The sequence below is a fragment of the Aythya marila genome (genome assembly GCF_965140915.1).
Source record: "Aythya marila genome assembly, chromosome: 4".
In the NCBI taxonomy this organism is placed as follows: domain Eukaryota; kingdom Metazoa; phylum Chordata; class Aves; order Anseriformes; family Anatidae; genus Aythya; species Aythya marila.
Window position 1 is genome coordinate 41296892 of NC_139045.1, and position 25159 is coordinate 41322050.

At 38.6% G+C, this 25159-nt stretch overlaps 1 protein-coding gene across 1 annotated transcript in view; it reads right to left on the reverse strand.

Moving 5' to 3' along the window:
• Positions 1-5823, reverse strand: part of INTU (inturned planar cell polarity protein) — a gene marked incomplete at its 5' end in the record, with an annotated part of 47852 nt that extends 42029 nt beyond the window's left edge. Inside the window, one exon of the mRNA XM_082760122.1 lies at positions 5661-5823. Within this exon, the coding sequence (XP_082616248.1) occupies positions 5661-5773 (113 nt within the window). The remainder of the gene's footprint in view (positions 1-5660) is intronic.
• Positions 5824-25159: the final 19336 nt, after the last annotated feature.

Genomic DNA, 25159 nt, shown 5'->3' on the forward strand with positions numbered 1-25159 from the left:
CCTATTGGCGGCCCGTGGCCCGGAGCCATGGAGACGCGGGAAGCCGGCGGCGCGTGCGGAGCGTTAACGGCCGTTAACGGCCGCGGCGCCGCCTCCGAGGCCCTGAGGCGGCGGGGAGCCCCCGGCGGCCCCGCAGCGCTCTGAGGCGGCCGTAGCGCAGGGCCCGGCACAGAGAGCTCCTCCCGTGCCTTCTCTGGCTTGCCGGCAGAGCAGCCCAGCCCGTTGGAGCGCCCAGCCTCCCCCCGCCCCGCTTCCTCGAAAGCACCATCTGAGTCTCAGTAGTCTCTTGAAAGTCTTTCGGCGGGTAAGTGTGGAAAGCGTAATGGAGAACAGACTGCTCAGCCCTCAGACGGCGAGGCCCCAGCTACGGTCCCATAAAAGAGGCTATTGATGAAACTCATATAGTCCTGGGGTGAGCCCCGAAGCACTGCTTATAATCAAAACCTGATCTGGGGAAAGAAACCTGAATTAGATCGTAGTTTTCATCAAGGGGCTAGCAGCAGAATGTGCCCATGCGCTATGTTATGCTCTATTACACTCCCTTAAAGAGTCATGAGAAACAAAGATTACTTCTCTGTAGGCTACTTAGGACAGTGGGTAAATGAGGGAGGAAGGGCAAGGACGTGAGGCAGAACCAAACAAGCTAGATGGTTTGGCCCCTTAGTGCAGTCAATGCAGGCCATAAATGCGAAATCATACACAGTAGAAAGAGGAACCCCCCCCAAAAACCCAAACCTTACTCAATTTTCAGAACTTAGATTATTCACATGCATGAGAATAATCAATCATGCAATAAGAATAATGAGAAGCAAGACCCGTGGCAGCCCTGCAGACAGCTTGCTGTGTAGCTATGTCAGTAAACCTGTCAGGATACACATGGTAAATAAGGAAAGGGATGGAGAATAATTGTTGGAATATTTAAAATGTGTTGGATTTAATCTCTGCTCAGTGGGATATTTGCACAGCTTCAGCAGAGAGGTTTTATAGTGCTGGAACATTTTGCAAGAGTCGCAGAATTCTGGTATGAAATTCCTGTGTTTGAAACTGTCTCAGGGAAATGTTCATTAATAAATACAATTACAAGTGAATTAACAGACAAGAATGTTTTGGACTTGTATCCCCATGATTAAAGCTTCAACCACAGCAGTTGGAGACACATATCTTAAATCTTGTGGCACCTCACAAAGTGCCAGTACAAGAGCTTATTTCAAAGATATATCACTGTTGTGTGGATTTTAACAACATGTATCTATTCAAAGGAAGGACGAATATTCCAGACGGAAATATTCCCTACCAAAGAAAAAAAAAAAAAAAGTAAATTTGTTCCAGTACAGTTTCATTCAGTTTAGGACAAGATGTATTAGGACAAGATAATTTTTTTCCTCTATCTGAGCTGGCAAAAAACGCTCTACGCAAAGACTATAATCCATGCATGGTAGATGATTCTTAAAAATTCACATATTTGTTTCCAATTGCCAGAATGCAAGCTATGCATCAACTTTCATACTTTCTATTGCTTCCAGAAAAACAGGTGGAAAAAATATTTTAAAAATACCCAATTTCCCAAACAATTTACTTTGTAAAAACAGAATAGTCTGCATAAGCAGCATTTCCCAGAGCACCTGATAAGTTGGGATTTTCTAAAAGGAATACTGCAGGAGTTAAAATTTTAATAGAGGTAGGTGAAATACACAGTCCCACCCACCCTAATTCCACATATACTTGCAAGCACTTTTAATACAGTGAATGGCAGCACACTGAAGTGTTTCTGGAGAGAAGTGATAGTCTATGCCAGATGGTCCTGTTAGTTATGTTAAATTTCACTGAGTTCAAGAGTTGGTTAATTGTTTCCAGTTGTTTGCTCAATAAGTGAGAAATATAGGCTCTCTGAAAAGGAGGAGGCAGTCTTACACCACTTGCTATTTTATAGGGATAACCATATCATGAAGGAAAGGATAATGGAAGATTTTAGTCTACTGCTAGTTGGGAATCACCTCAGTATTTTTCTGAAATCAATGTGGAATTTTGCTGCTGTGGGAACAATTAAAGATTGAAGGACGTATCACACACAGCAGAATTTTATTTTAGCAGAGACACAGATTTTCCCACACAATCCATAAGAAGAAAGCTTCTCATAATTTCTTGTGCATAAATATTAGGAAAAGATTTGAAATACTTTGTTTTCTGAAGACACTTTACACATAGTCCAAGTAGTTGGGCTGATACTTCTCACTAATGAACCCCTGAGCCTCCTATGCTACGTTGCTGATACTAATAAGCAAATGGTAAAAATTCGCCATGGCCGCCATTGGCTTCAATACTTCTACTCACCCTTACTGGACAGCTGGTTAATTAACATTTAAAAGTGGATAATTAAAAAACATATTTGCCTAAAGGTTTTTCTGATTAGCTGTTCCTGTAAGGAACTAACTCCATGTGTGGAAATTCATTTCAGAACAAGAGTTCCTTGTTTCTTTTTGGCTTAACCTGCATCAGGAGGTATTGTGCTTTAAAAATAAGTCTATCTTCATATCTACACATATGCTTGGCTGTAGACAGTAGTTAAAAGAGGACAGTGCATAGGACTTTCCAATGAGATATACTCCTTTCTAATAAAGGAGAGAAACAATGAGCATGCAACTCAGTTCTGGTACCGTTGCATGGTTACTTCTCAACTCCTCCCCAGCCACTGTCCATGTACCCGAAAATTTAAACTACTAACATTTGTACACATTGGCAACTGATTTTTTCAACCTGGTGAAGAAATGAGCCGGGAATTGTAGTCTCTTTTAGCAGTTAGCTGTAAGAGCACATAGAAAGTCAGGATCTGTGTTTATGATTACTCTAGCTTGTCCTGTTTAGTTTTGTATAGTTAGGCACAATTTTTGCAGATTTACAAGGACCCACAATTCACTGTCAATGTCACATTGATTTCACTGATTTGCATTCAGGTGTGCTGGGCCTGAATCACAGATGTGGCCATGCTGTCTTCAACAGAGGGCTGAAAATAGGGACAGCGTTATGCCTCTGGTACAGAGGAGCAAATTACAGCTCCCTCTGCTATACGGGAACTCCGCCTGATACCTAGGAGTGTCCAGTTTATGCCTGTGAGATGCCAACACACTGTCCAGGAATTACTGGGTATTACTATCCAGGTCACTGCTTTGTCAGCAACCTCCCCTTCCTCTTCAGGGGTACCTGCCCTGCTAAATGCCCGTGGGGGTGAAGAACAGAACTGACAGTTGTACTACCTGAACAGCGCTGCACACTGGGAGAATTCTCTGGCGACTGCATCTCACAGCTGTCTGGTTTTTGGTTTTGTTTTTTGTACAGTGCAGGCTAAACCAGTTCCTAGTAATACTGTGAGAAAAATCCCACTGGATGTGCTGGGATCACACAGCTGAACCTTTCTTCCAATTGCCAGTTTTATCAATGGCATTTTAAGTGTCCTTCTGCTTTCCCCTCTCCTTTTCCATACTTCAATAACAGCTCTTCTTTATTGATAAATAAATAAGGCCCAAATAACTTACTGTGGCTTAATTCTTTCCTTTCTGCTAGTTTTCAAATCAGTTGATATTTCTGAGAAGACTCTACTAACAACTGGACAGACATACCATGACGTATTACAGATAAGATGGACAATACTAAGAGGACAACATTTTCATCTTTGTTCAAGTTTCTTGAGGTTAACACCTCCTTTACTCAAACATCTGAAGAAGAACTGATGGTGAAACTGGATTGCCCATTCCAGTTCTTATCGTTATTGAGTCCTATTGACTTTTTATTTCGTCGGTGCACAGCATCAGCAAAAATGAGACAGGAATGGTACTCTTTGTTTAAGATTAATGACAAGAGTACAGCTTTCCCCTCCACCAACAAAACCTTTCTTTACTTCAAAGGCAAAGGCACTTTTCAAAGGCTTTTCTTAACAAATAAGGTTTTGTGATTACAATAAGGTTTACACAAGATTACATGAATAAGACTGTGATTACTAAATCTTCTGTTCACAGCTTTTCTGACATTAGTATACAGAGAGGCGATCCACAGCAAAGTGTCATGAATTGAACGGAATACTGGACTGTCATTTAATTGGGATATTTACATTTCAACAGACTACACAGAGAGTGAAGGCTACCTTTGTGACCAAAAGAATTTACATTTTATAGGAAAACAAACTAGTGCTGAATAAATTGACTGTTCTTTATCTTTTTAAAGCCCCTCTATCAGCTTCCCTCTATGTGATTGTCAAAATGGATTGTAAATAGTATTTCAGAAGAAAGTAGAAACAACAGAAGATGGCCACGAAGAATTCAGGAACACCAGTTCAACCTAACTTATCTCATTCTTTCAGAAAATAATCTTAGAAGGCTGAGTTCCCACCAATATGAAATGCAGCTGTAATTTCAAATAAGATTTTTCCTACTGTTTTTGCTTTGCTTGAAATCCACAGGCTTTTTTAGTATCACCTGCTACACATAGCAGGCATGTCAAGCATGGAAGAAAGTTATTTGCAATCAGTCTACATCAAATTGTTTCAAATACAAAAATGTAACTCATTACACTGAAAGTATACATGCAAGCAGTACCAGGGGGCAGCATGTTTTTAATCCGACTTTGAAGCAAAACATTTTTTGTTAAGTCACTAACAAATGCATTCCCAGTATTTCAAATACCAGAGGACCCCCTAGGAAGACACAGGCACATTTATTGCTTATAGATAAAGCAACTTCAGAGAGCAGCACAGGCAGCTACACAGACTGGTCCCAGAGTGCCCTATTTGCTGCGATGAGTTTTCATCCTGAGCGCTCACAGAAATGGTTTTTAAGCAACTATTCAGTTTGGTGCTTTCAGCTGAGGAGAAATTGAGCTCTTAATTAGCTGTTAGCTCCCATAGCAATATCTCTTTGGAGCTGGCACTGAGAAAAAGCGCACTTTTTCTTTACAGTAGGAAATAAATCAATGCAGCAGAGAGAATACTTCAGGAAAGGGGCACAACTGCAGATGAGCTGATGTTGGGCACTGCTGGATGGGACGGTGTTTGCCATGTGCAGCTAAACAGCCCTCAGCCAGCGCAAAGATGGCAGCAAGGGTGGCTTGGAAAGTCCTGTTCTGGCCTCCTGGACACGGTCTCACTGACAAGGTTTCTCTGTGGTGGGGTACCGCGGAGCATTGCCTGTTAGGGATGGTGAAGGCAGGGGAAAAGGGAGTTTCTTCTCAGGCAGTGCTTCTGCACACTCACTTAAGGATCGCCCATCTGGGACTTGCGTGCGAGGGCAGATCTTTTTCTTCTCTCCTTAAAGGAGGACTCAAAGCGCTCGTGGAGCCGATCCAGCAGAGTTTCTGTCAAGTCGCTCTCCTACCCGTGTGAACACCCCTACTCAGTGCCGCAGCTCGGCGGAGCCTGGCGGGGTGCCGCCACCTCTCCGAGGCGCCTTAGGCGGGCTGCCCTCACCTGCGTGCGGCCGCGGCGGCGCCCCCGGGGGAAGAGCCGAGCACCGGGGCGGCCCGAGCCCCGAGAGGCTGAGGGGAAGGTGCCGCGGCCCGTGCTGCTGCCTGCCTCGGCAACAAAAGGCGAGAGGGGCGCCGGAGCCTGCCGAGCCCGGGACGTGACCTCCCTCCCCGTCCCCGTCCCCGTCCTAGTCCCCGCCGCCGGTACCGACCTGTGCAGCAGGACGCTCTGCACCGAGTCCAGGTCCTCCAGGTTCCTGGTGACGGGCCGCGGGATGCTGTACCGGCCCGCCCCGAACATCGCGGCCGCCCGCGGGCCCTTCATCGCCGCTGCCCGCCCCGCCGTACCGGGGACTGCGGCCGGCCGGGGGCAGGTGGGCGCCCCTCCGCCCGCCCCCGCCGCTCCGCCCGCTCGCCCGCTCCGCCCGCCGGCGCCGCGCCGCGCCGCGGGGAGCCCCAGGAAGCGCAGCCCAGGAGCGCGTCCGGGCGGTCGCGGCTGGCGGCCTCCCGTCGCCCGGCCCGGCCCGGGGCGCCTACCTGTCGCCCGGGGAGCGCTGCTCTCACAGCTGGCGGAGTCCCGCACGCCACTCCCTCGGGAAGCTCGGCGAGAGAGCTCCCAAGAGGCGGCCCTGGAGCTTGTTTTCTCCCGCGATGGCAGAAAACCGCTTTTCCTCACTCATGTTCCTCTTGGTTCAAATAATGGAGTTGCCCCGTGGACTCACTTTCCTTAGACATCGGTGCTAAAAATGACGACCCCACAGAAATAATCCAGCCTTTGTTTCCGTCTTTCACAAAATAGAAATTACAAGCGCTCCTAGGTGATTCGAGAGTTGCAGGGCTCCTCACTGATTTCCCAGCTGCGAAACTCTGACACTGTGCACTGAATGAACAGAGATCTGGAAGTATAAAAGTGTGACCCAAATCTTTGCCATTTTTATTTCTTACTTATAAATAGCCATCATTTATGCTCCCTTTCACAGAGGGGTCAGCTTTCTGTAATGTTTTGAATTTGACAAAACTTGGTCATCCCCTCCACTTTTCTTCTGTATGTGATTTAACAGAAGCTAACAGATTGCTAACAAGTAAGACCTTGCAATCAGTTATTAACAATGCTGGTTTTAGTTCCTCTCAGTCATTGTGTCTGAGATAATTACAATAACATAAAAATGACGTGGTTTCCTGGAAAGACCGTTAAGAGGAGGACCATTAGCGTGATACAAAATGAATAACAATCTGGAAGCTGCTGAATGTTTTGTCACCCAAGTCGATGGGATTTTGGCCATGACACTGAGCACAAGTTTCAGCTTTCTTGGAGACCGTGCCTTGAGGAGACGGTGGCAACAAGTCACTGGAGAGGGTGAATGCAGGATCACCATAAGTCTGTGTCTAGAATTCTCTAGGTATCTTTCAATCTATTTTCCCCCCCCCAAAAAAAAATCCTTTATTTGATACCAGCTGGAAATTATAAGAGAAGGGCAGTATCCTCAAAATAATGCTACTGTCAAAGATGGGAGAACCAACATCTGCTGAGGTGAGCAACAGCGGCAGTACTTTCTAGGACTGTGACCATAAAACCTCTGCAGGAGGCACTGTGAGAAGAACCTTTTACAATATTACATCCCGATTTCTGAAAGTTGATGCAAATAGCATGGTGGTCCTGTCCCCATTACTCTATGACTCCACTTAGGCACAATCCCGGTTTCTAGGTGACAACATCAGTGGGCAATGTGTGATATGAAACTTAGTGTGTTCCACAGTATGGCAGTATGGATCAGATGGCAAGGTTAAAATTTTTCCTTCTGTTCATAAACAGAGCTACTTTCATGTCTTCACAGAATGTCTGCTATGGTAAAAGTAGCCCTGTGAAGGTGGAAAGGAAGTAGTGGAGCTCATTTTAAGCTGTCCACTCCTGTGTATATCCTGAATTGGGGGTGAAAAAAAAAAGGCAAAAACTAGCGGATGCTGTTGAAAGTAGCATTAATGAGTCCAGAAATATTTTGTAACTTTTCTTGAAGTAATCAGCTTTCAGCAACTCAGAATCTGAGAGCAGCATGATTAGGAGCTAGAGATGATAGCACTGCATGTATTTTCCCTGGGCAAATGAGAGGCAAATTCCCACATCTGCATATTGAGGCAGTAAAGTTTACTCTAGAATTTAACATCGATCTGGGACTTCAACAGATTATCTGGACCACTGGATTCCCATCAGTCCTGTATAATGAGAACAACCTTACGTAACAGCAGCAGAGCAATAAGCTGCAGAGATTTACTTTATATTTTATTTTATTTTATTTTATTTTATTTTATTTTATTTTATTTTATTTTATTTTATTTTATTTTATTTTATTTTATTTTATTTTATTTTATTTTATTTTATTTTATTTATTTTATTTTTTTTAATGCCCTGAGGGAGCAGAGATGTTTAATTTAGTACACAATGGGGTTGTGTTTTCCCAATTTGCTTAGAACAACATGAAACTCACTTCTAGGGCTGGCATTTGCTTGTAGAGAACAATAAAACCAAAGATTACCATCAAAATCACATGGCATTGCCAGAAGGCCTTTCCAAGATATTCGTCAACTTTTCTTTGTCCCTGTGTTCCTTCTTATAGGAGACCATTTTCTGTGAGTTTCTTACAGCTAATCACCTAATGCTGAGCTTAATGATAACACAATCTGCTACTAATATTATATCTTCACATTGACCTAAAATTGATAGTGAATTGATTAGAATTGCTTACAACTCACCAAAAAAAAGCATGTAAGTATAAATCAAGGGTGCCTCAAAATATGCCAAAATGAAAAATGGGGATTTAGGTTTTGTGTAGCATATGAAATGAAAGATTTATCAGCACTTTGCTGCTGATAAACAGTTAATTAAAAATTGCTCATTTAAAAATGAAATGGAATGTTTTTCTAGATATGAATTACAACTTTGTCACATTTAGTGTGGCTAAGCTTAATATTTACAGATGACAACTGGAAAAAGGAAAAGGGAGCAGAAATTCCAAAGTGATACGGTGTATACATTCAGAGCTGCGTAGTTTTTTCCCCTGGATAAATTTATGTCCTATGCACACAAGTTTAAGTTAAAAGAGAGAGTTCTGAGCTAGAAGGATTCATTCTCAAAAGCAATTTATGCAAACTCAGAAGCCTTTGATGGTTAAAAGAATTATTTTAGATGAGTCTTACAGACTGAAGTTTCACTGGTATATGAAGTGCTATTCTGTTGTATTTTGTGCAAGATTTTAGCACGTGTACAGTATGATACAGAAAAAGGAAGGCCATCACTTGAAGTCAGCTCTTGTATTTGACTATGTATTAAGAATATGGCATTACAGTGTATTTCTTGTCCAATGAAATAAATGCAACAGGAGGAAGATTAAAAAGTTCTGCAATGCAAAGAAACAAAAGCAGTAGGGACTGGGAAAGAAACAAATTTAACCACGTTAAAAACAGAGCAATGACAACAGAAAAGAATTTTAACAGGCATCCTGCATACAAAATAATTGTAGTGTGCCTGGGCTTCCCTTCCAGTGGAACTTCTGTAGTACTTTTTTTTTGTGGTACTTTTGCTGCCAGTTGAGCTGCCTTATGAGTGCCCTTTTGCTTTGTTTAAGAGCAATTCTGGTTCTTCTGATGTAAAAGAAATAGCAAAGTACTTTAGCTATAGCAAAGTACTATAGCTACTTTTGCTATATTTGACTTCCTTGAGCTGGCTAGTGAGTTTTAGTGTGCCCACGGATCCAAGAGTAATCTGCTTTCATTGGCTGCAAAAGATGAAGGTCAGCTTATCATTACGTTCTATTTGTCATTTGCTGTTTATATCATTAGCTTTGAGATGCTAGCACTGTGGGTACGGTTGAAATCTTTTGGAAAAGTCTCTATTCATTCCTTCCACTGAATTTGGAGAGGGAAATACTAGACAATTACTAATCAGTCCCCAAAAATGTCCTAGTTATTCTTGCACTCCTCTTGAGGCAGCACGTACTTCTTTAGTCCAATATACTGGATGTAGCCAGCTCTGGGCTATTGTTGGCTGCAGACCCAGGGTGGGATAAGTACAAGGCTTGCATGGAAGTAAGTTAACTGTAACTCCATTTGGTTAAGACAGAAGTTGTGACAAGAGTGTAGGGATTTAATGGAAATTAGGAATGCTAAGCAAAAAGAATTGGTCTCTCTTAGTTTATTTTTGTTCTGGTGATAATTTGTTTTGTCCTGGTGATAAATTCATAGGAAAAGCTTTTTTCTAAAAGCTTTTTAAGCTCAGTTATACCTGTGAGTGAAGTAGATTATACCTACTGCAGTCCAAAAACTAAGGGTTGTGGCAAATTGTTGACTGAGCACAACGTTACTTTCTTGGCTATTCCATCCTTCCTCACCTCTTTCCTTATGAAACTACCCTGTAACAGAGACAGCAGAACACGCACTGTAAATGTATTTTACCAGCTGCAATTCATAGTCCAGCATATTAACTTAATCCCCTGTCTACTTCCATTTATTTTGTTATGCCAAACTGTAAGCTGTGGCAGCTCAGTATCAAGCTCACATATCTATTGCATTAAGCTGTGGTAACTGAAGGGATCCAGGAATGATGAACCAGAGACCACGTTTTCTGCTCATCTGAAAACAGATTTGACAGCCTACGGATTACTTTCCTCTGTTTTTTTTTTTTTTTTTTTTTTTTTCCTTGTAGTTTACCTTTTACTTTTAAATAGAAAATTGTTTATATTTGGTTGTAGTAGGCAAGCAGGGGCTCTACATTACCACAAAGGATGAAAACCTATAATGAAACTGGTCGGTTAGCGCTTGGTTGTTCAATGTTGTGTTATACTGCCTTTTCTAGTAAGCAGGTTCATTGAACAAATTTGCTTCCACTGTATTAAATCTACTAATAAATCTACTTGGAAAAGTGGTCTGAAAAATTAATATGACACTGATGGATTGAAAAGACTGATAAAACAAGATTTTTTTTAAGTTCTCATAAGTTCATCTCTAAATGCAATTTGTAACTATCTGGTGTTCTGAGAAATAGATTAGAACCATGAAAAGGGGCAATTTATGCTATACACGAACATCTGGGCAAAATGTAAGAATCTATGATGAACATGATAAATGCAAGAGAAATCCCAGAACTTTGACCCCAGAATTATTTTCTTTCACAGATTTCTCCTTTCCTAAAATTGATTTTGCTCTTTCTCCCTTTTATCCCCACCTTCTGCATTTGTCTGAGTTTCTGGTGGCAAGGACTCCTGGTGTTTGGCTAGTGCACTCTTTCCATCTTCTTTAAGCAGCAAGTAATTCTGCTTGCCTCTCCCATCCAATGCAAGCATCCTGATGGTGTTGCATTATGGTTTTATTTGCAAATACTTTGCTTGAATGTTTGTTCTTGATTTTTTTTTTCTTTCATAAAAATCAGTATCTTCCTTCCAAGTCCAGTTTATAGAATTGTGTGAAAATTTCATTTTACTTTGAAGAACATTATTCCTACACCTAATCCGAGTAGTTTCAAAGTAGACTGTGAAAATGACAACCTTATAGGTGGTAAGTAAGAAGGCAAAAGCTTACCTTAATTATTTTCAGATCTCATAATTAAAAATATCTATTAATTATTTGACTTCTGGTAATTAATATTTGGGTTTGGCCGTGTAGGGTATGCCACAGTCACTGATGGTAGCCCATGACAAAGAACAATGTCCTATATTCTTGTAATGGTAATGTTGAGATTGTGTATTAATCTGATTTAACTCTGAAGGAAAATTACAGAGCACAAGTTCAACACCCTGTTTGTAATTCAAAAATTTGCTAGCAAATGTATGTACTTGTATGCCATTTCACAGACAGTGCTTTTGGATTAAGCTGAATTTTCTTGTTCATGTGAGACTCTCAAAGAGACATATGTAGCATTTTTTTTGGACTAAATAATTTGTATAGCTGGTTTAATCACGAGCTAAGTAGGATTATGACTAAAGCTAAAGACACTTTACATTTTCTCATCAGGTGTGCTGACAATCCTCTGCTTCTTAAATACACGAATGCATAAGACAAAGAGCAGTCACACAATTGGCTTATAAATTGAGAAAATAGATAATTTTCTTGCTATTTAGTTTTAATCATAGATTATTCTTAAAAATGTAAATATTTAATAGTTCATAAGATTTTTTTAAAAAAGCAGAATAGCACCACCTGGTGCTAAGCAAAGTTTTTACGATCAAATCACTTTTTTTGAGATTATTGCTATATAGATAAACTACTGCCTTTCACTATTATGATTTCAGGTCAAAGATTAAGGACATTACATTATTGCTTTCTCTATTATTATTGTTTCCTGGCCCTTTTTTCTCATAGGTACTTTTTCCTAATTTTTTATCTGTTATTTGCCACTGTTTAGGGACTTATAAAGAAGTTCTTGTAGCTTAAATGTTCTAGACATACTTAAAGTTACAGATTAAAACCTGATGTCTAGTCTTTTCTGCATCTAGTGTATGTATGAGGAAGATGAGGAACTACAGCAGAAAGTGAACTTCACCACTTTTTTTCTTTGTTTTCAATTATTTCCGGGCTTCCTTGTGGTTCTGGGAAGTAAAAGCACAATTGAGGTTAAGACATGCATACTGAAAGGACTTGAGATGCCTAAAAACTGTCAAAATCAACAGGAAGTTGCCTGAGGATGTATCCCTAAGAATTCAGTTAGAGATTCATCTTCTAGCCATTACATATTTATTTTTCCAAATGAGAGAATTAGAGATAGCATCTAGGTCATCTATTTCCTGCTTGTTATTTATACAGTCTTCAATTACCTTGCTGATAAGAAGTAAAAAAAAAATAATAAAAAAAAATCAAAACCCTTTGTATGTGACAGCCCAGAAGGAACCCTAAATTCAAGCAACATCTTCTAGCTACATAAAATTACAGCTTAGGTTTCAGTCTCCGACTGTGCTGTCACTTTTCAGGCTTTCTAGTACTGAAGATTGCACAAATAATGAAAGGAAACCAACATCTCACTATTAAAATAAAAAACAAACCCTCTCCCACAAAAATTAGCTGCATCTTTCCTATCCTACCTTGCCCTTAAACAGTAAATAAAACTGCTTGGGAAAAACACTGAGCATAATTTTGTTCCTGCTGAAATTAATTGGATGACAAACTGCCATAAAACTTGATACACTGGCAGAAAAGGTTAAATGGTTTTTACTGTTATTTGCTATGAAGAACATGAAAGAACAAAGTTTTTTTTCTGCTTAATGTTTTTTTTTGAAGCTTTGTCCTGACATTGGAGGATAGTTCACTGCCTCCCCAGCAGAGAAAGTTCTCTGAGCACAGAAGTTTCTCTTTATTGGGTAGGAGCAACTTCCAGTACTGCGTCTTGGATTTGGTGTCCTCCCAGCCTTCAGCTGAAGGGCTAGGCCAGTGGGCAGTGGGTGCTAACTGCTGTTGGTGGCTACTGCCATAGTTGATACTGGTGCCTCAAGAAAGCCACAGCATAAACCTGTGACACCCCCAAAGCCAAGAAGTGCAGGTCATCTTATTGCATTTGGGGATGTTATTGAGGGAGATTTCTGGTACTGTGCTTGCTATCAGGGGGCTACTTCTGTAAAGAATGGTGTGGTAACAGTACAGCGAACTTTATGGATATGCTGTCTTTTGGACTCGAGACTTTCTCCTCCTATTTTTTTTCCCCCTCCTTTCCATTCTCCGTGAGAATTCCTCCCACTGATGCCAGTGGGGCATTTTCTTTTTCTGGTGACAAAAAGTTGTAAAGAAGTAAAAAAATAATGAAGAAGTAAATTTATATTTATTGATGTAATGTGAAAACTCGCTCTATACAGAGAGCCCAAGGAGTTCTGAGATTCTGCATTTCTGAAGCTTGTTCTTGTTTCTTTGTGCTCCATCTTACAACATTCAATGTCAGTCTCTCACATCCCCATCTCTTCTCACCAGTGGAATTAGAAATCCATCCAGCCATGGAGTATGGGACAGAACGCTCTCTCTTACTTACTGTGGTAATGCAGTTCTAATTGAACTGTCATGCAACTTCAGTCTCTTCCAGTCTCTGGAATCTCACCTCTTTTTTGGTCTTCCATCATATCAAGAAATTCTGATCTGACATGGCCTCTTTCTACCTCCTTGATTCCTTCCATGTAGAAAGTGCATAGGATCATACAGCTGAAGGGAGACAGTGGCACTACAGGGACAGAGCTACCTAATCCTGTACCCAAAACCTCTGGAAGGTTCATTCCTTAGCTGCAGGTAGCGTCACAGCTTCTTTCTCACCACGTGACCATAGATACAAGTGCATATTCCTCATGTTTCTTGTGCAGGCATGTGCTGAATGCAAGGGTTTACCAATAGACAGGATGCTACAGTTTGAAAAAGATGTTGAGAGGCCTGCTGCTCACTGTTTTAATTTCAGACACTGAAGTCATCCCACAGCCTATCTTATTTGAGGACAGCTTTACTTAATCTTTGTGCTTCATAATATGGCTATGTTTACAAAGGGTTTGTTTTCAGTATCTGCACAGGGACTTAAAAATCTAAGTACCCAGCCACACTAACAATTTTTCCCTGACTATAAATTCGAATTTCCAAGTAAAAAACACTAGAGGGCATTAAAAGTTCTGTGCACATACATCTGGTAACTGCAGTGCTCTACTTTAACAGCAGTCTTCACAATGAGATTAGCAAATAAAAGATTACTAAAATGATGGAAAAAGCTGTGAAGGCCATGTGCAGATTGAGAAAAACCTCCTGACATTTAAAGTATGAGTACAGTGATTGTTTTGGTCAGCAAGTACATGCAACACACACAATACAAACCATGATTGAAGTTGCACATGGATTTCTCTCAAAATGGAAGTAAAACAGTATTAGGTATAGCCATTTCTGAAAGTGGAATTGCATAATTTGGGTCTGGGCTGGTAGGATTGTATATTCTAGCCTCTGTCTGGGATGAGAAATGGAATGCTTTTTTCCCCTATGCATTGTAAAAATTCCATCCCAAACTTAACAAAAATACTGTTAATGTCACTAGCATCTAATTTAAGTGATTTCTAAGCTGTGTGTATTCTTCATAAAGAGAGAAGTAAAGACAGAGTGAGTATACACAAAGGGAGGACTTTAGGAGTAGTTTGGAAGTAATTTGTCAGTGATAGGAGAACCTGCAAGATGGTTCATTGATTTCCCTGCAAAAAATACGGTCTCTTCAGAAATTCTGTGTCTGATAATACATACCACTGTTCTTTCTTCTTGGAAAGAACAGTGCAGGAAAGATTCCAGGGATGCAAAGTATTCCTGAGACACAACTGTGCACATGGGATATAACAGAGGAATGCCTTTGAGAAGAAAAAGTTTCTTACCCTCCCCTACACCCTTATTTGTTTTACATGTCTGATTACATGTGTACATAGCAGACATTGAAGGAGTATTCTCTGGAAAAGTGCAAATGCTGCCATAGTGCCAGATGGATGCAAAGTGGTGCAAGGAAAGGCTGCCTCCTCCTGCTTCTCTGATTCCTCCCAGTTTTGCAAACCTGTGGAGAGCTATGCACCATCACATGCCAAGGGTCCCACCTTCTGTCTTTTATTGCTGTTTTATCTGTAAGGTGATCTGTGATATTTTATATTCAAATATTTTTGTGTCCAAAAATGATGAAATCTGGCTGTTTTTTTCCTTAGTCATTTTACATATTTCTACACTACCCAGCCCATGTAGCTATTTTAGCACCATCTGTCACATCTGAACTGTGCTCAGGGGTCTCAGTGATTGCATATCAAGAAAAAGTCATTACTCATATTTATGTCTCTGAGTTTCTTTTGGAAAAATCAGAGGAAATAAGGCATATATTATACAAAACTAGGATACATACACACATTGATGACATTATCAGGGATATCACTGCAGTGATGCAGAGAAATAGAAAACCAACTCCAACAAAAATATCATGTCCCATGACTGTAAACCAGTTTCAACAGACATATTCCCATTAGAGAATTAAGACATGTAGTAGATAGGAATCCTATGAAGTATGTTTTGAAATAAGAAAACAAGCAGACAACAGTGATTTTCCAAAGGGGAATCATTGTCCATTGTTACTTTAAAGCTTTTGTGCAAAATCCAGTGTAGAATGCTAGCATTAGAGTCATAGTATTAGGCTTGCACACATGAAGTAATAGTGATTTAAAATGCACTTTTACAAATAGAAAATAAGTTATTTGAAGATCTGAATTAGGTGTCATGGCCACAATACAGATGTGGTTTTGGAAAAAGTATGTTTTGTAAGAAAAAAAAAGCAAAACCAAGGTATTTTTTCCCCCCATCATTGGATTACTGTTTCAAATTCACTTTCAAAATATCTGACCAAAATAAAGATAAGCAAAAGATAAAATTTAACCACTTCTGAGAATACCAGGGACAAGGTTATACTACATTGTATATTTATCTGGTAGTAACAAGCATAAAGAATAGCTTTTGGCAAGGGAAAACATCAAATGGACTTTCTCTTGCTGTCATAAACCCCAAGGGTTACAAAAAATAACAGAAATCTTATTGCACCCATCACAAGTTGTCAATAAAAATTTTAAGGTTCAGAAAGACCTAAACTCCCATAGTTTTTCCCATTGTAGCACCATCAGATTCATGCTCACCAGCTTAAGCTTCTGTGAATAGTTTTTTTTTTTTTATTGTTACGGCACACTGCAGAGAGTTGCCACTACAGTTTCTACCCGAACAATTGCACCATGTGATTTGAAAACATCTCCATTCAGAGTCTCAGATGCTGTGGATTCTGCTCTTTGCTAGCAGCTGTTAGGTTGGGAACTTAGATGCAGGCAGATGAGCTAAAGGTTATCACTGACAAGATGAAAATTACTAAATGAGAGGTGTAGAGGAACTGAAACACAGTATCTGCCACTGCTGCAGTGGAAATACTTTGTGTCTTGTCATTATTTTTATCTTAAAATCTTGTTTTCTTTACAAATCCAAATCCTTTCCTTCCATAATCAGTTGTAGCTAACAACTTGTGCAGCTGATCAGTCCTTAATTGTTGCCCACCTTATGTAGTGGTGAATGATACATTATTTGTTGTTGTTGTTGTTTTTAATTTATGGCTAATTAGAAAATCATTTCAGCACTTTTTTTTTGGCAGTGGAGTTGCCACAATGATCCATGCCTTAATCCACACCTTTCAGGTTCCAAACTATATGGATGTTAATAACAACTACACCACTGCAAACCCAGAGACAGTGCAACTATTGGTCATGATCTGTGTCATAAGTTGAGATGTATCGTTCTCTCTGAGCCACACCGCAGTGGGCTTTCTAGCATGTTACTGGCACAAAGCAAGGTGCTGGGCTCTGAATTCAATGGAGCTGGGGTTGCTTTTGCTGGGTGTTTCTGGAATATGCAAATCAGTTGGAAATGAGTAGGGTGGGATTTTTTTTTTTTTTTTTTTTTTTTTTTGTGTGTGGACCTGATCTTGATAAACACCAAAGCACAGTAGAATTGAATGAATTGGATCTGACTTTATCAAGATGGGACAACATTCATATCATATCATTGCTCTTTAGCTGAAGAGAGTAACTGGATCTGTAACACATCAAATATTTCATAGCTGAATAGCTGAAGTGCTACAGGAAAAAGTATTGTGTAAAATAGATTGAAATCATGAAGTACTCTACCTGTTGCTATACCTCACATCTTTGCAGATTAAAGGACAATAATGGTCAAAGTGAGCCACATGGCAGCTCATGGCGTGACCGTGTTTAGACTTGAAGAAGCTTCACCAGGTGGCATGAATGACACAGCCTTGTTAAAAGGGTATCTTCTCTCAAAATAAGCTCTAAAGATAAGAACAAGAATAACATAAAAGCTCCAGACTTTGAATCTGACTCTTAACCAGCACTACTAAGATCACAGTTAAGCCTTGCAATAAAGATATTAACAGTTTTAGCTTTGAGTATTAATGGGGTCAGTTAACAGCACTGCATTTCTGCACTCAGGGATGCTGGCCTCCTGTTTCTTACCGTCTAATGTGCCTGAAATCTCACTTAGTGGCAGATATTTACATCCTCCCCACTAATTTTTGTTAGAAGTCAGTTTCTAGCAGTTTAAAGGATAATTCTTCACATAGGTAGAAGATTGCCATTATGTGCTGCTCTTTCTAATGTCTATCCTATATATGCTGTTTCAATCGTAGTTAGTAAAACACAGAAATATTTGTGGCCAGGTTAAAGAATCATCTGCATACCCAGGAGCTAGCCAAAATGAATGAGGGTGAATCATTTTATGGTGATTCTTGCTGCTGTCTAATCTGAGTATAACACCTTTGTCTTCACCAGGAAAAGATGTATAATGAGTTTAATGTTAAAATCATAGTGTACTTAAGGGAAATGTAATTACATTTTTAGATAATTAAGATAAAGCCTCATTTCCTTCTCATCAGAATCATAAGATGGAGCCTTTAATGGTGAAATCTGCAATTATTTGTGTCTTTAATGTGCAGAAAATGCCTGGCTGATTGCCTAGTAATATTCAGTACTATCTTGAAGAAGAAAAGCAGGATTCATCTGGGAAGCCTTTAAGAAGAGAAACTACATCGGTGTATTGCCAACCAGTAAAGCAACGTAAATGCTTCACATTCAGTTCAAGGAGACTGGTGTGACCTATACAGTAGAAAAGACAAATCTTCATCTGTTAGTTTGGAACAGAAAAGAGGTTAACTTTAAACTGTTTGTCATATCTAGTAGCTGCTGCACGAACTGCTTCAACTTATCTTTACCGTTAGCTCTCTTAATCACAAGTGGTTTATATGAAGAAAAATTCAACTGTGTTACAGCAGAGCACATATTTGCAATTTAAAAGAGCATGTCTAAATAATAGCAATGCATTCCAGAAACATCTATAAAGGCAGAACTAATGCAGCTCTGTTTTTATTAATAGCCAGATATGCCAAGATATATAACAGGCCTTCATGATTATAATAAATCAATGACAAGGTATGCAATAAAACTCGTACTGTAGCTTAGGGTTATGTTTTCTTATTGGTAACTGATGAAGTCATACTATGAATTTACTGGAGATTGCTGGAAAGGTAAGGTGTAATCATATTGTTTATATTATGCACTAGTTTCCAGTTTATAGTAAACTATAAAGTACACTTTATTTTTTTTCCTGCAGTATTATTTGAAACATTTAGAATGTTCCAGCCTGTATTACATGTGCACATTATTTTTAAAAATACTTCTAAAATAAAAATAAGTAATTTAATATACAACCATTTTAAAAGCTCACTGATTGTACTTGCTTTGGCACCTTTTATTGTATTTACCAGTACCACAGTGGTACTGTGCATACTGTTGGATATTTGTTAAAATATCCTGCTTTCTTCTTTATCTTATTGGGTATGAATGTTCAGAACAGAGAACTTTCTGCACAATTATGTAAAAATAAAATCTACCATTATTGCAAAGGGTGGCAGGGTTACCTTTATTTTCTAATCTAGTCTAATTGATGCACACAGACCTTTAAAATCTGAGACCTGTAGGGTGAGCAGGGGCCTCAGGAACATCTGTTTCAAGGAGCATCTGCTTGGAGATATTGCAGATGTAATTTTACTCCCGTCACTGAAGCAGTCTAGAGTTTACTTAGGCAATCAGATGGATCTTTAGAAATGCAGATGTTTGCCTAATCCAGCAGTTCTCAGACCTCTGTGCTTGCCGACCTGCTTCTCTCTGGGACCTCTGCCTTGCCTGTGTTCCCAGCAGCTGACAATCCACTGGGTTTGATCCTCCTGCAACAGAAAAGCTCTGACCCCAACTGGGGTCATGGCTCCTAATCAGGGAGCTGCAGGTCTAACCAGGTTGTAATGAATTAAACACATTGTCTTGTACTAGGCTGCTCCAGAATTTCCCCATGCTGGCAGTTTTGGATTTTTTTTGTTAATATCCAACTGGATTTTCATTTACTTTTATTTGGCAAATTGAAGTTTCCTTTCCTTCCGTCCTCCCCACCCCTGTTACTGTGGAGAAAAATCAAATGATATTCTCTTTATAAATGCTTTTTGCAGTCTGAAAGATGTCTTATTCTCACCTTTCTCTTTTCTGAAATAGAGAAAATAAGTTCCTTCAAGTTTCTCTGATACGTCATGTTTTCAAAGTGTTTCCTTCCTGTTCTCCTCAAATGCTTTCCCACATGTTTATATCCTTCCTACATGACAGCTTGAAACTGTGCGAGCGCTCGGTTGAATTTCTGTCACAGAGCAAATTTTACACGTTTTTGACATGACAATTATGTTTATATATTCTATTCTGGTCATTTTTTTTTTTTTTTTTTGTAGCATTGCACTATTGACTTGGACCATTTGGGATTCATTTCACTTCCTGATCTGCTATGTATTAGTTATTTCCCATTTTTTTGTTTTAGTTTCATTTGTGACACTTGGCATTTACCTTTATTTGTTACTATCATTCTGAATCATATCCCAAATTGCCCAAGGTAATTTTTGATTCCAAATCTATGCTTTCAAGTGCTTGCACCCCCTTTTCTTTGCCTACTGACATGCATAACTATAACCTTGTAAAATTAGTTTTATAAAAATGTAACTAGAGAGAGCAATGTATACGTTGGCCTCCTCTTAATTTGTTCTCTTTCTCTATTAAGTAATGGACTAAGATGCTGTCTTTTTTCTTAAGGTGTAAAATGCATTCCTCCAATCAGGTAGTGCATGTAGCTTTTTGGTTGTGCTACAGGCCCCTTAAGATGCAAAAGAAAAAAACATCAGTCTTCTTGAATGCATTTCTGAGCTATGGCTCCATTTTAGCTGCCCAAAAATAAATCTCCATCCTGTATTACAAAAGACGATAAAACTGTTTCTTATGAGATAAAAATACAGATGTAGTAAAATTAAGATACTGATCTAGTTGCATTAATATTAGGATATTGCTTTTTGAGGATAGTAAAAGAATATATCTTTTCCATTAAACTCATTTAGAAAACTCCCCAAGAACTGAAAGGAAGAAAAAAAGTTTTACTTGGTGGTATAATCAGAGGGGAATGATCAATTATCATGCAAAAATGTATATTTCAGGTGTTTAGTACCTGGAGAATTAGTTTCAAGTGTTTAGTACCTGAAGTACCTATAGAATTTGGTTTCTAGGTGTTTTTAGGATCAAGAAGCTTGCTTATGTTTGCTGAATAGTGTATGGAAGACTGCATTTGGGCAAATATAGTCAACTAGTTTGCAGGTATAATGGAAATAAGAAAAAAGGGAGTTTTCCTCCCTAATTTACTATCCATTTAATTGCTGACCACAGATCTCAAAAACGGGCAGTTTCATAACTCCTGAGAAGATAAAGGGAACAATACTTTTATTGCCCTATCTTAATATGATTAAAAATAATAAACTCAGTATTCTTCAGTATGTATTCTAGTTTGAGTCTATTGCTACTAAAACTCTAAAGCATATGTAGAGAATTAATATGTTACGAATTTTTAATCATGTTAAGTATACAGACCGTATTTTGGGTATCAGTGGACTATCAGTTCCAATCAGTAAGAGCATTTTATGTGTGTGGTTGTTCTTCCATTATAGATCATTTAATTTGTTTTCAAACTTCTCTTTTCAGGCAACTCTGTCAAAGAATAATATGTATACTTTATCTTAAACTGAAAAGTTGCAAGGGTACTGTCAGGTGTTTATGAAATAATTCCAGAAGTACTCAGACATGTATATAAAAATGTCTATACCATCTCCACTAAAGGAAATTTAAACCATTAAATTTTATATTTTATACCACTAAATAATTATTTTTTTTTTTCCAGTGGGAAAGAGTTATATCTGTGTTCTTTGAACTAATGAGGTACTAGCTGACTGAAGCAGAACAAATTGCACAAATTGTACAGCTGAAGAAGTGATTGCATCTTATGTAGCAAGTAAGTTTAAGGAATGGCATCTCACTGCTTCCAGACACCCTTTACATTCAGCTCACTCAGTGTCATATGACTGTAATAAAATATTTCTTTTAGCTGTTAGAATCAAAATATTTTAATCAAGACATGAAATACTATTAGTCAACAAAATACACTTTAAAAATACAGTAACAATATCAAATAACAGACTCTTATATTATGCCGTTTGTTTTAATTCCTCCCTGTAGTGAGGATTTTATAGCTGTTTTAAGATGCTTCACTTTTCCCCTATTTTTTTTTTTTTTTTTTCCTGAAGGAACTGTAGAAGTTCTGCCTCTCCTGCTCTAGGTATCTTTCTGATCAGAGATAGTCAGTAAAGGCTAATTTTCAAAAATATATTGGCACTTACTACTGAAGCCATTCAAAATTAAAGCACTGCAATAAAACTGATGAAAGGCAGAGATGGTCAGATACAGTTCTATTTTGAAGTGGGGGTGGGCTAAGCCATTTCCTCCTGAGGCTGGGTTATTTACTGACACGGGGAGCAGCCAAAGAGGAGAAAGACACATCTCTGACCATACAGCAATGATTTCTACAACTACCATGTAGATTAATGGAACTGAGAGAGCCATGGTGTGAATTCCCATGGCTGTGCCAGAGAGGGGTTCCCCTTAGCTCTGCATTTCTTGTAGGTCCATACCTGCTGAGACCCTGGAGAATCTTGGGTAGCCTGGGCTTGATGGTGACTGCAGTTGTGTTACTGTGTTGGTTATGATGTTTCATTGTTTTAGTCATTCTCAATAATAGTATGAACAGATTAATATATATATATTTTTTTTCTAAATCCAAGAAAATGTCCCTGAATTATTCAGTCTGTTCCATGTATCACTATTCATTTTTCTCTTTTACTGACACTCCAAGCCTAATCATTGCTTTGTCCAAAGCATCACTTTCAGCCTTAATGTGAATATATCAGGAGGTAGAAAATCCACCATTTCCCTGGACAATCAGTTTAAGCAGTTATTCACAGTTAATAATCTGTGCCCTTTTTCCAGTTTAAATTTGTCTTCATTCAACTCTGTTGACACCATGGCTTTTTGTTAAATAGAGTCTATATTTAGTATCTTTTGACTTTGCTGAAGACATAAAATTCTCTTTCTCTCTCTCTTTTTTTTTATTTTAATATCTATATTAACATTTCAGAGCATTTCAATATTAAATGTTTACTTTGTCTTCACTGAGAATTCATTTGAAGAGAATATGAAATTTTCATTGCAGTAGCAACAAAGTAAAATAGGAACATCTTAGCCCATCTTGATCAACTTGAACAGGAAGAAACTCTTTAAAATTTAAAATGTCCTTTCCTGTGGATGAGCCTTTATTGTGAGTGTGGAAGTGGGACATCCCAGTTTTCAAAATAACTGGAAATCCTTTTTACTTTTGAGTATTTAAAGTTTGCATAAGAATGCAAATAAAAGATTGCTCAATTTCCCACTGTGGGTGATATTATGATCACCATCAATAGCAGGTTGCAAAAGTTGATTTAGATGTTTTTTTTACAGGCCAAATTTTACTTTGTGTTGCAAATTTATTTTGTGTTGTACTGGCTGCACTCTGAGTTGTATCTGCATGTCCACGGGCACTGAATTTGACTCTTTAAGGGGCAAATACAGTTCTCAATTTTAACAAGTTTGTATATTCATTTTCATGATGCTGTACTATACATAGTGGGTACATTTAAAAACAATTATACAGCATTGATTACATAAGCATTTATGTCTCCCCAGTGTTCTATCAGAGGTAGCGAGCTGTCAACATGCAATGGAATCTTGTAACTTTTCAACATTATCTGATAAAAAAATTGAACCAGAACACTAGAACATTTTATGGATTTTTATTATTTGGAGATGCCCATAGTTGCTTTGCATTGAAAAAACTATATGCTATATTCCAACTATGTTCTCTAGAGATCTGGAACAGGAATTTCTAAGGCCAGCTTTTAGTTATATATCTCTGCTGGTGCTTTTGTTCTGAATTACCCGTTCACTCATTACTTTCTGTAGAGTTTTACATTACATGCAACAGTTACAAATGCTTTAATTTTATATTTTATTATTCAGTAAAGCCCACCAGCTGGCCAGATCCCTCCTGTGTAAACATTCTGATGCTTTTGTTTAGAAGATATATCAGCATGTGCAAGGCAATAGCCAATGAAATCTCCATTATCTCTGTTTGACAAGGAATTCTTTGAAAGGCTGTATATTTTTAGTGAATACAAAAAATCAAAGACAAAAGAACATCTTGGGCCTTTATACATAACAAAAAGGGCATATTTATTGACACATTAATACTAAATGTCAGATTGCTGTGTTGACAGTTGGCAGTCTCAAGAGTTCCATCACCTACAGAGAGCATTAAATATAGAATAAACAGTTCAGTATAAACTGAAGGGTCATTTTTCTATCAGAGTAGTGGGTGGGTCTATTAAGTTAATTTATTAAGAGTGAAACTCAAGTTGCAGAACTTCAGATGAAATTCCAGTCCATAACTCATAACTTTATAGCTTTATATTCTGGTTTATTCCCTCCTCCCCAGACCTTAAACATATTTCTTCCTTTAAAAAAAAAAAGCCACTTTTTTTTTTTTTTTTTTCTCTTTTAAGCATTCTTCTAGGATTTCTATGTTTTGCTTCCCTTATTTTTAACAGCTCTTCTCCATCTATTCTCTTCCCTTCCTGTACTGTACAACTGGCACACATTCATTTCCCATTTTTGCCCTGACACTCAGCATTTGCTCTTCCCATTTCTCATTCTGTCTTTCACTAGAGCTCCCCTTTCTTGCACATCAAGATCTATATATATATACTTGTTGGAGATTCAGGCTATATACAGGCCCTATTAAATATTTTGTTCATTATTCTTCCCCATTGTCCAGTGCTACATATTTTACTGAGTTTCTTTTTACTTCAAGTGACCTGAGCTATAATCTCCTCAGTTGTGCATGAGCATTTCATCTCACAACAGAACTCACTGTTGGAAAATGTTTCCTCTGTGCCATTCCTGTTTTTATTCTTTGATTTCAAAAGATGCTAGAGTCAGCATGGGTTGCTAACATCCAGATTTATGAACAATAGAGACAGTATTTCAGTAACTTTTATGTCATTTGGAAGAATGTCTCTACCTAAATAGCCAGTGCAGCAGTATGCCTTATTGTAACATTTTCCATTTTTTGCCATCCTCCACCACATACTATTATCACTTGCTATATCTCCTCTTCAACTTCCAATCTGATTCAACTGGGCAAGGACCTGCTGTGTTTGGATAGTGTGTAGCAATTCAGCTCCTATAGTTTCGGGCAGTAGGTGCTATTACATAAAACAAAGAATAATAATCCCATTACCCTGATTTATAGTGCCCTGTTTTAAAGTAACCTATTCCTATCCCTCCTTGATGTTTACAGCATCTAATATGGGTGCATAGACATCTGTTCAAACTAGAAAAACTATTTTTAATACTTTTGTTTTTAGTGTCTCCTAGTGATGCCCCTTGTAAGGCAGTATCCTAAGCTCTCATTTTGTCAGGCTGTTTTTATGATACAATTGTCATGAAAGCAGCTCTGAGAGCATTTATTATGTATGTAAAAGGAAGATCATAACATAATTGTATGATTAGGGAAATGTAATGGCCGTGTATTTATTTTCAAAAAGGTATGTGATCTCTTTTGGCTCCACTAGGGTATCAGATCTAGTTCTTTATGCATACAGAAAGACTGATCATGCCTGAACCTAAATTATATAAATAAGCCTAAT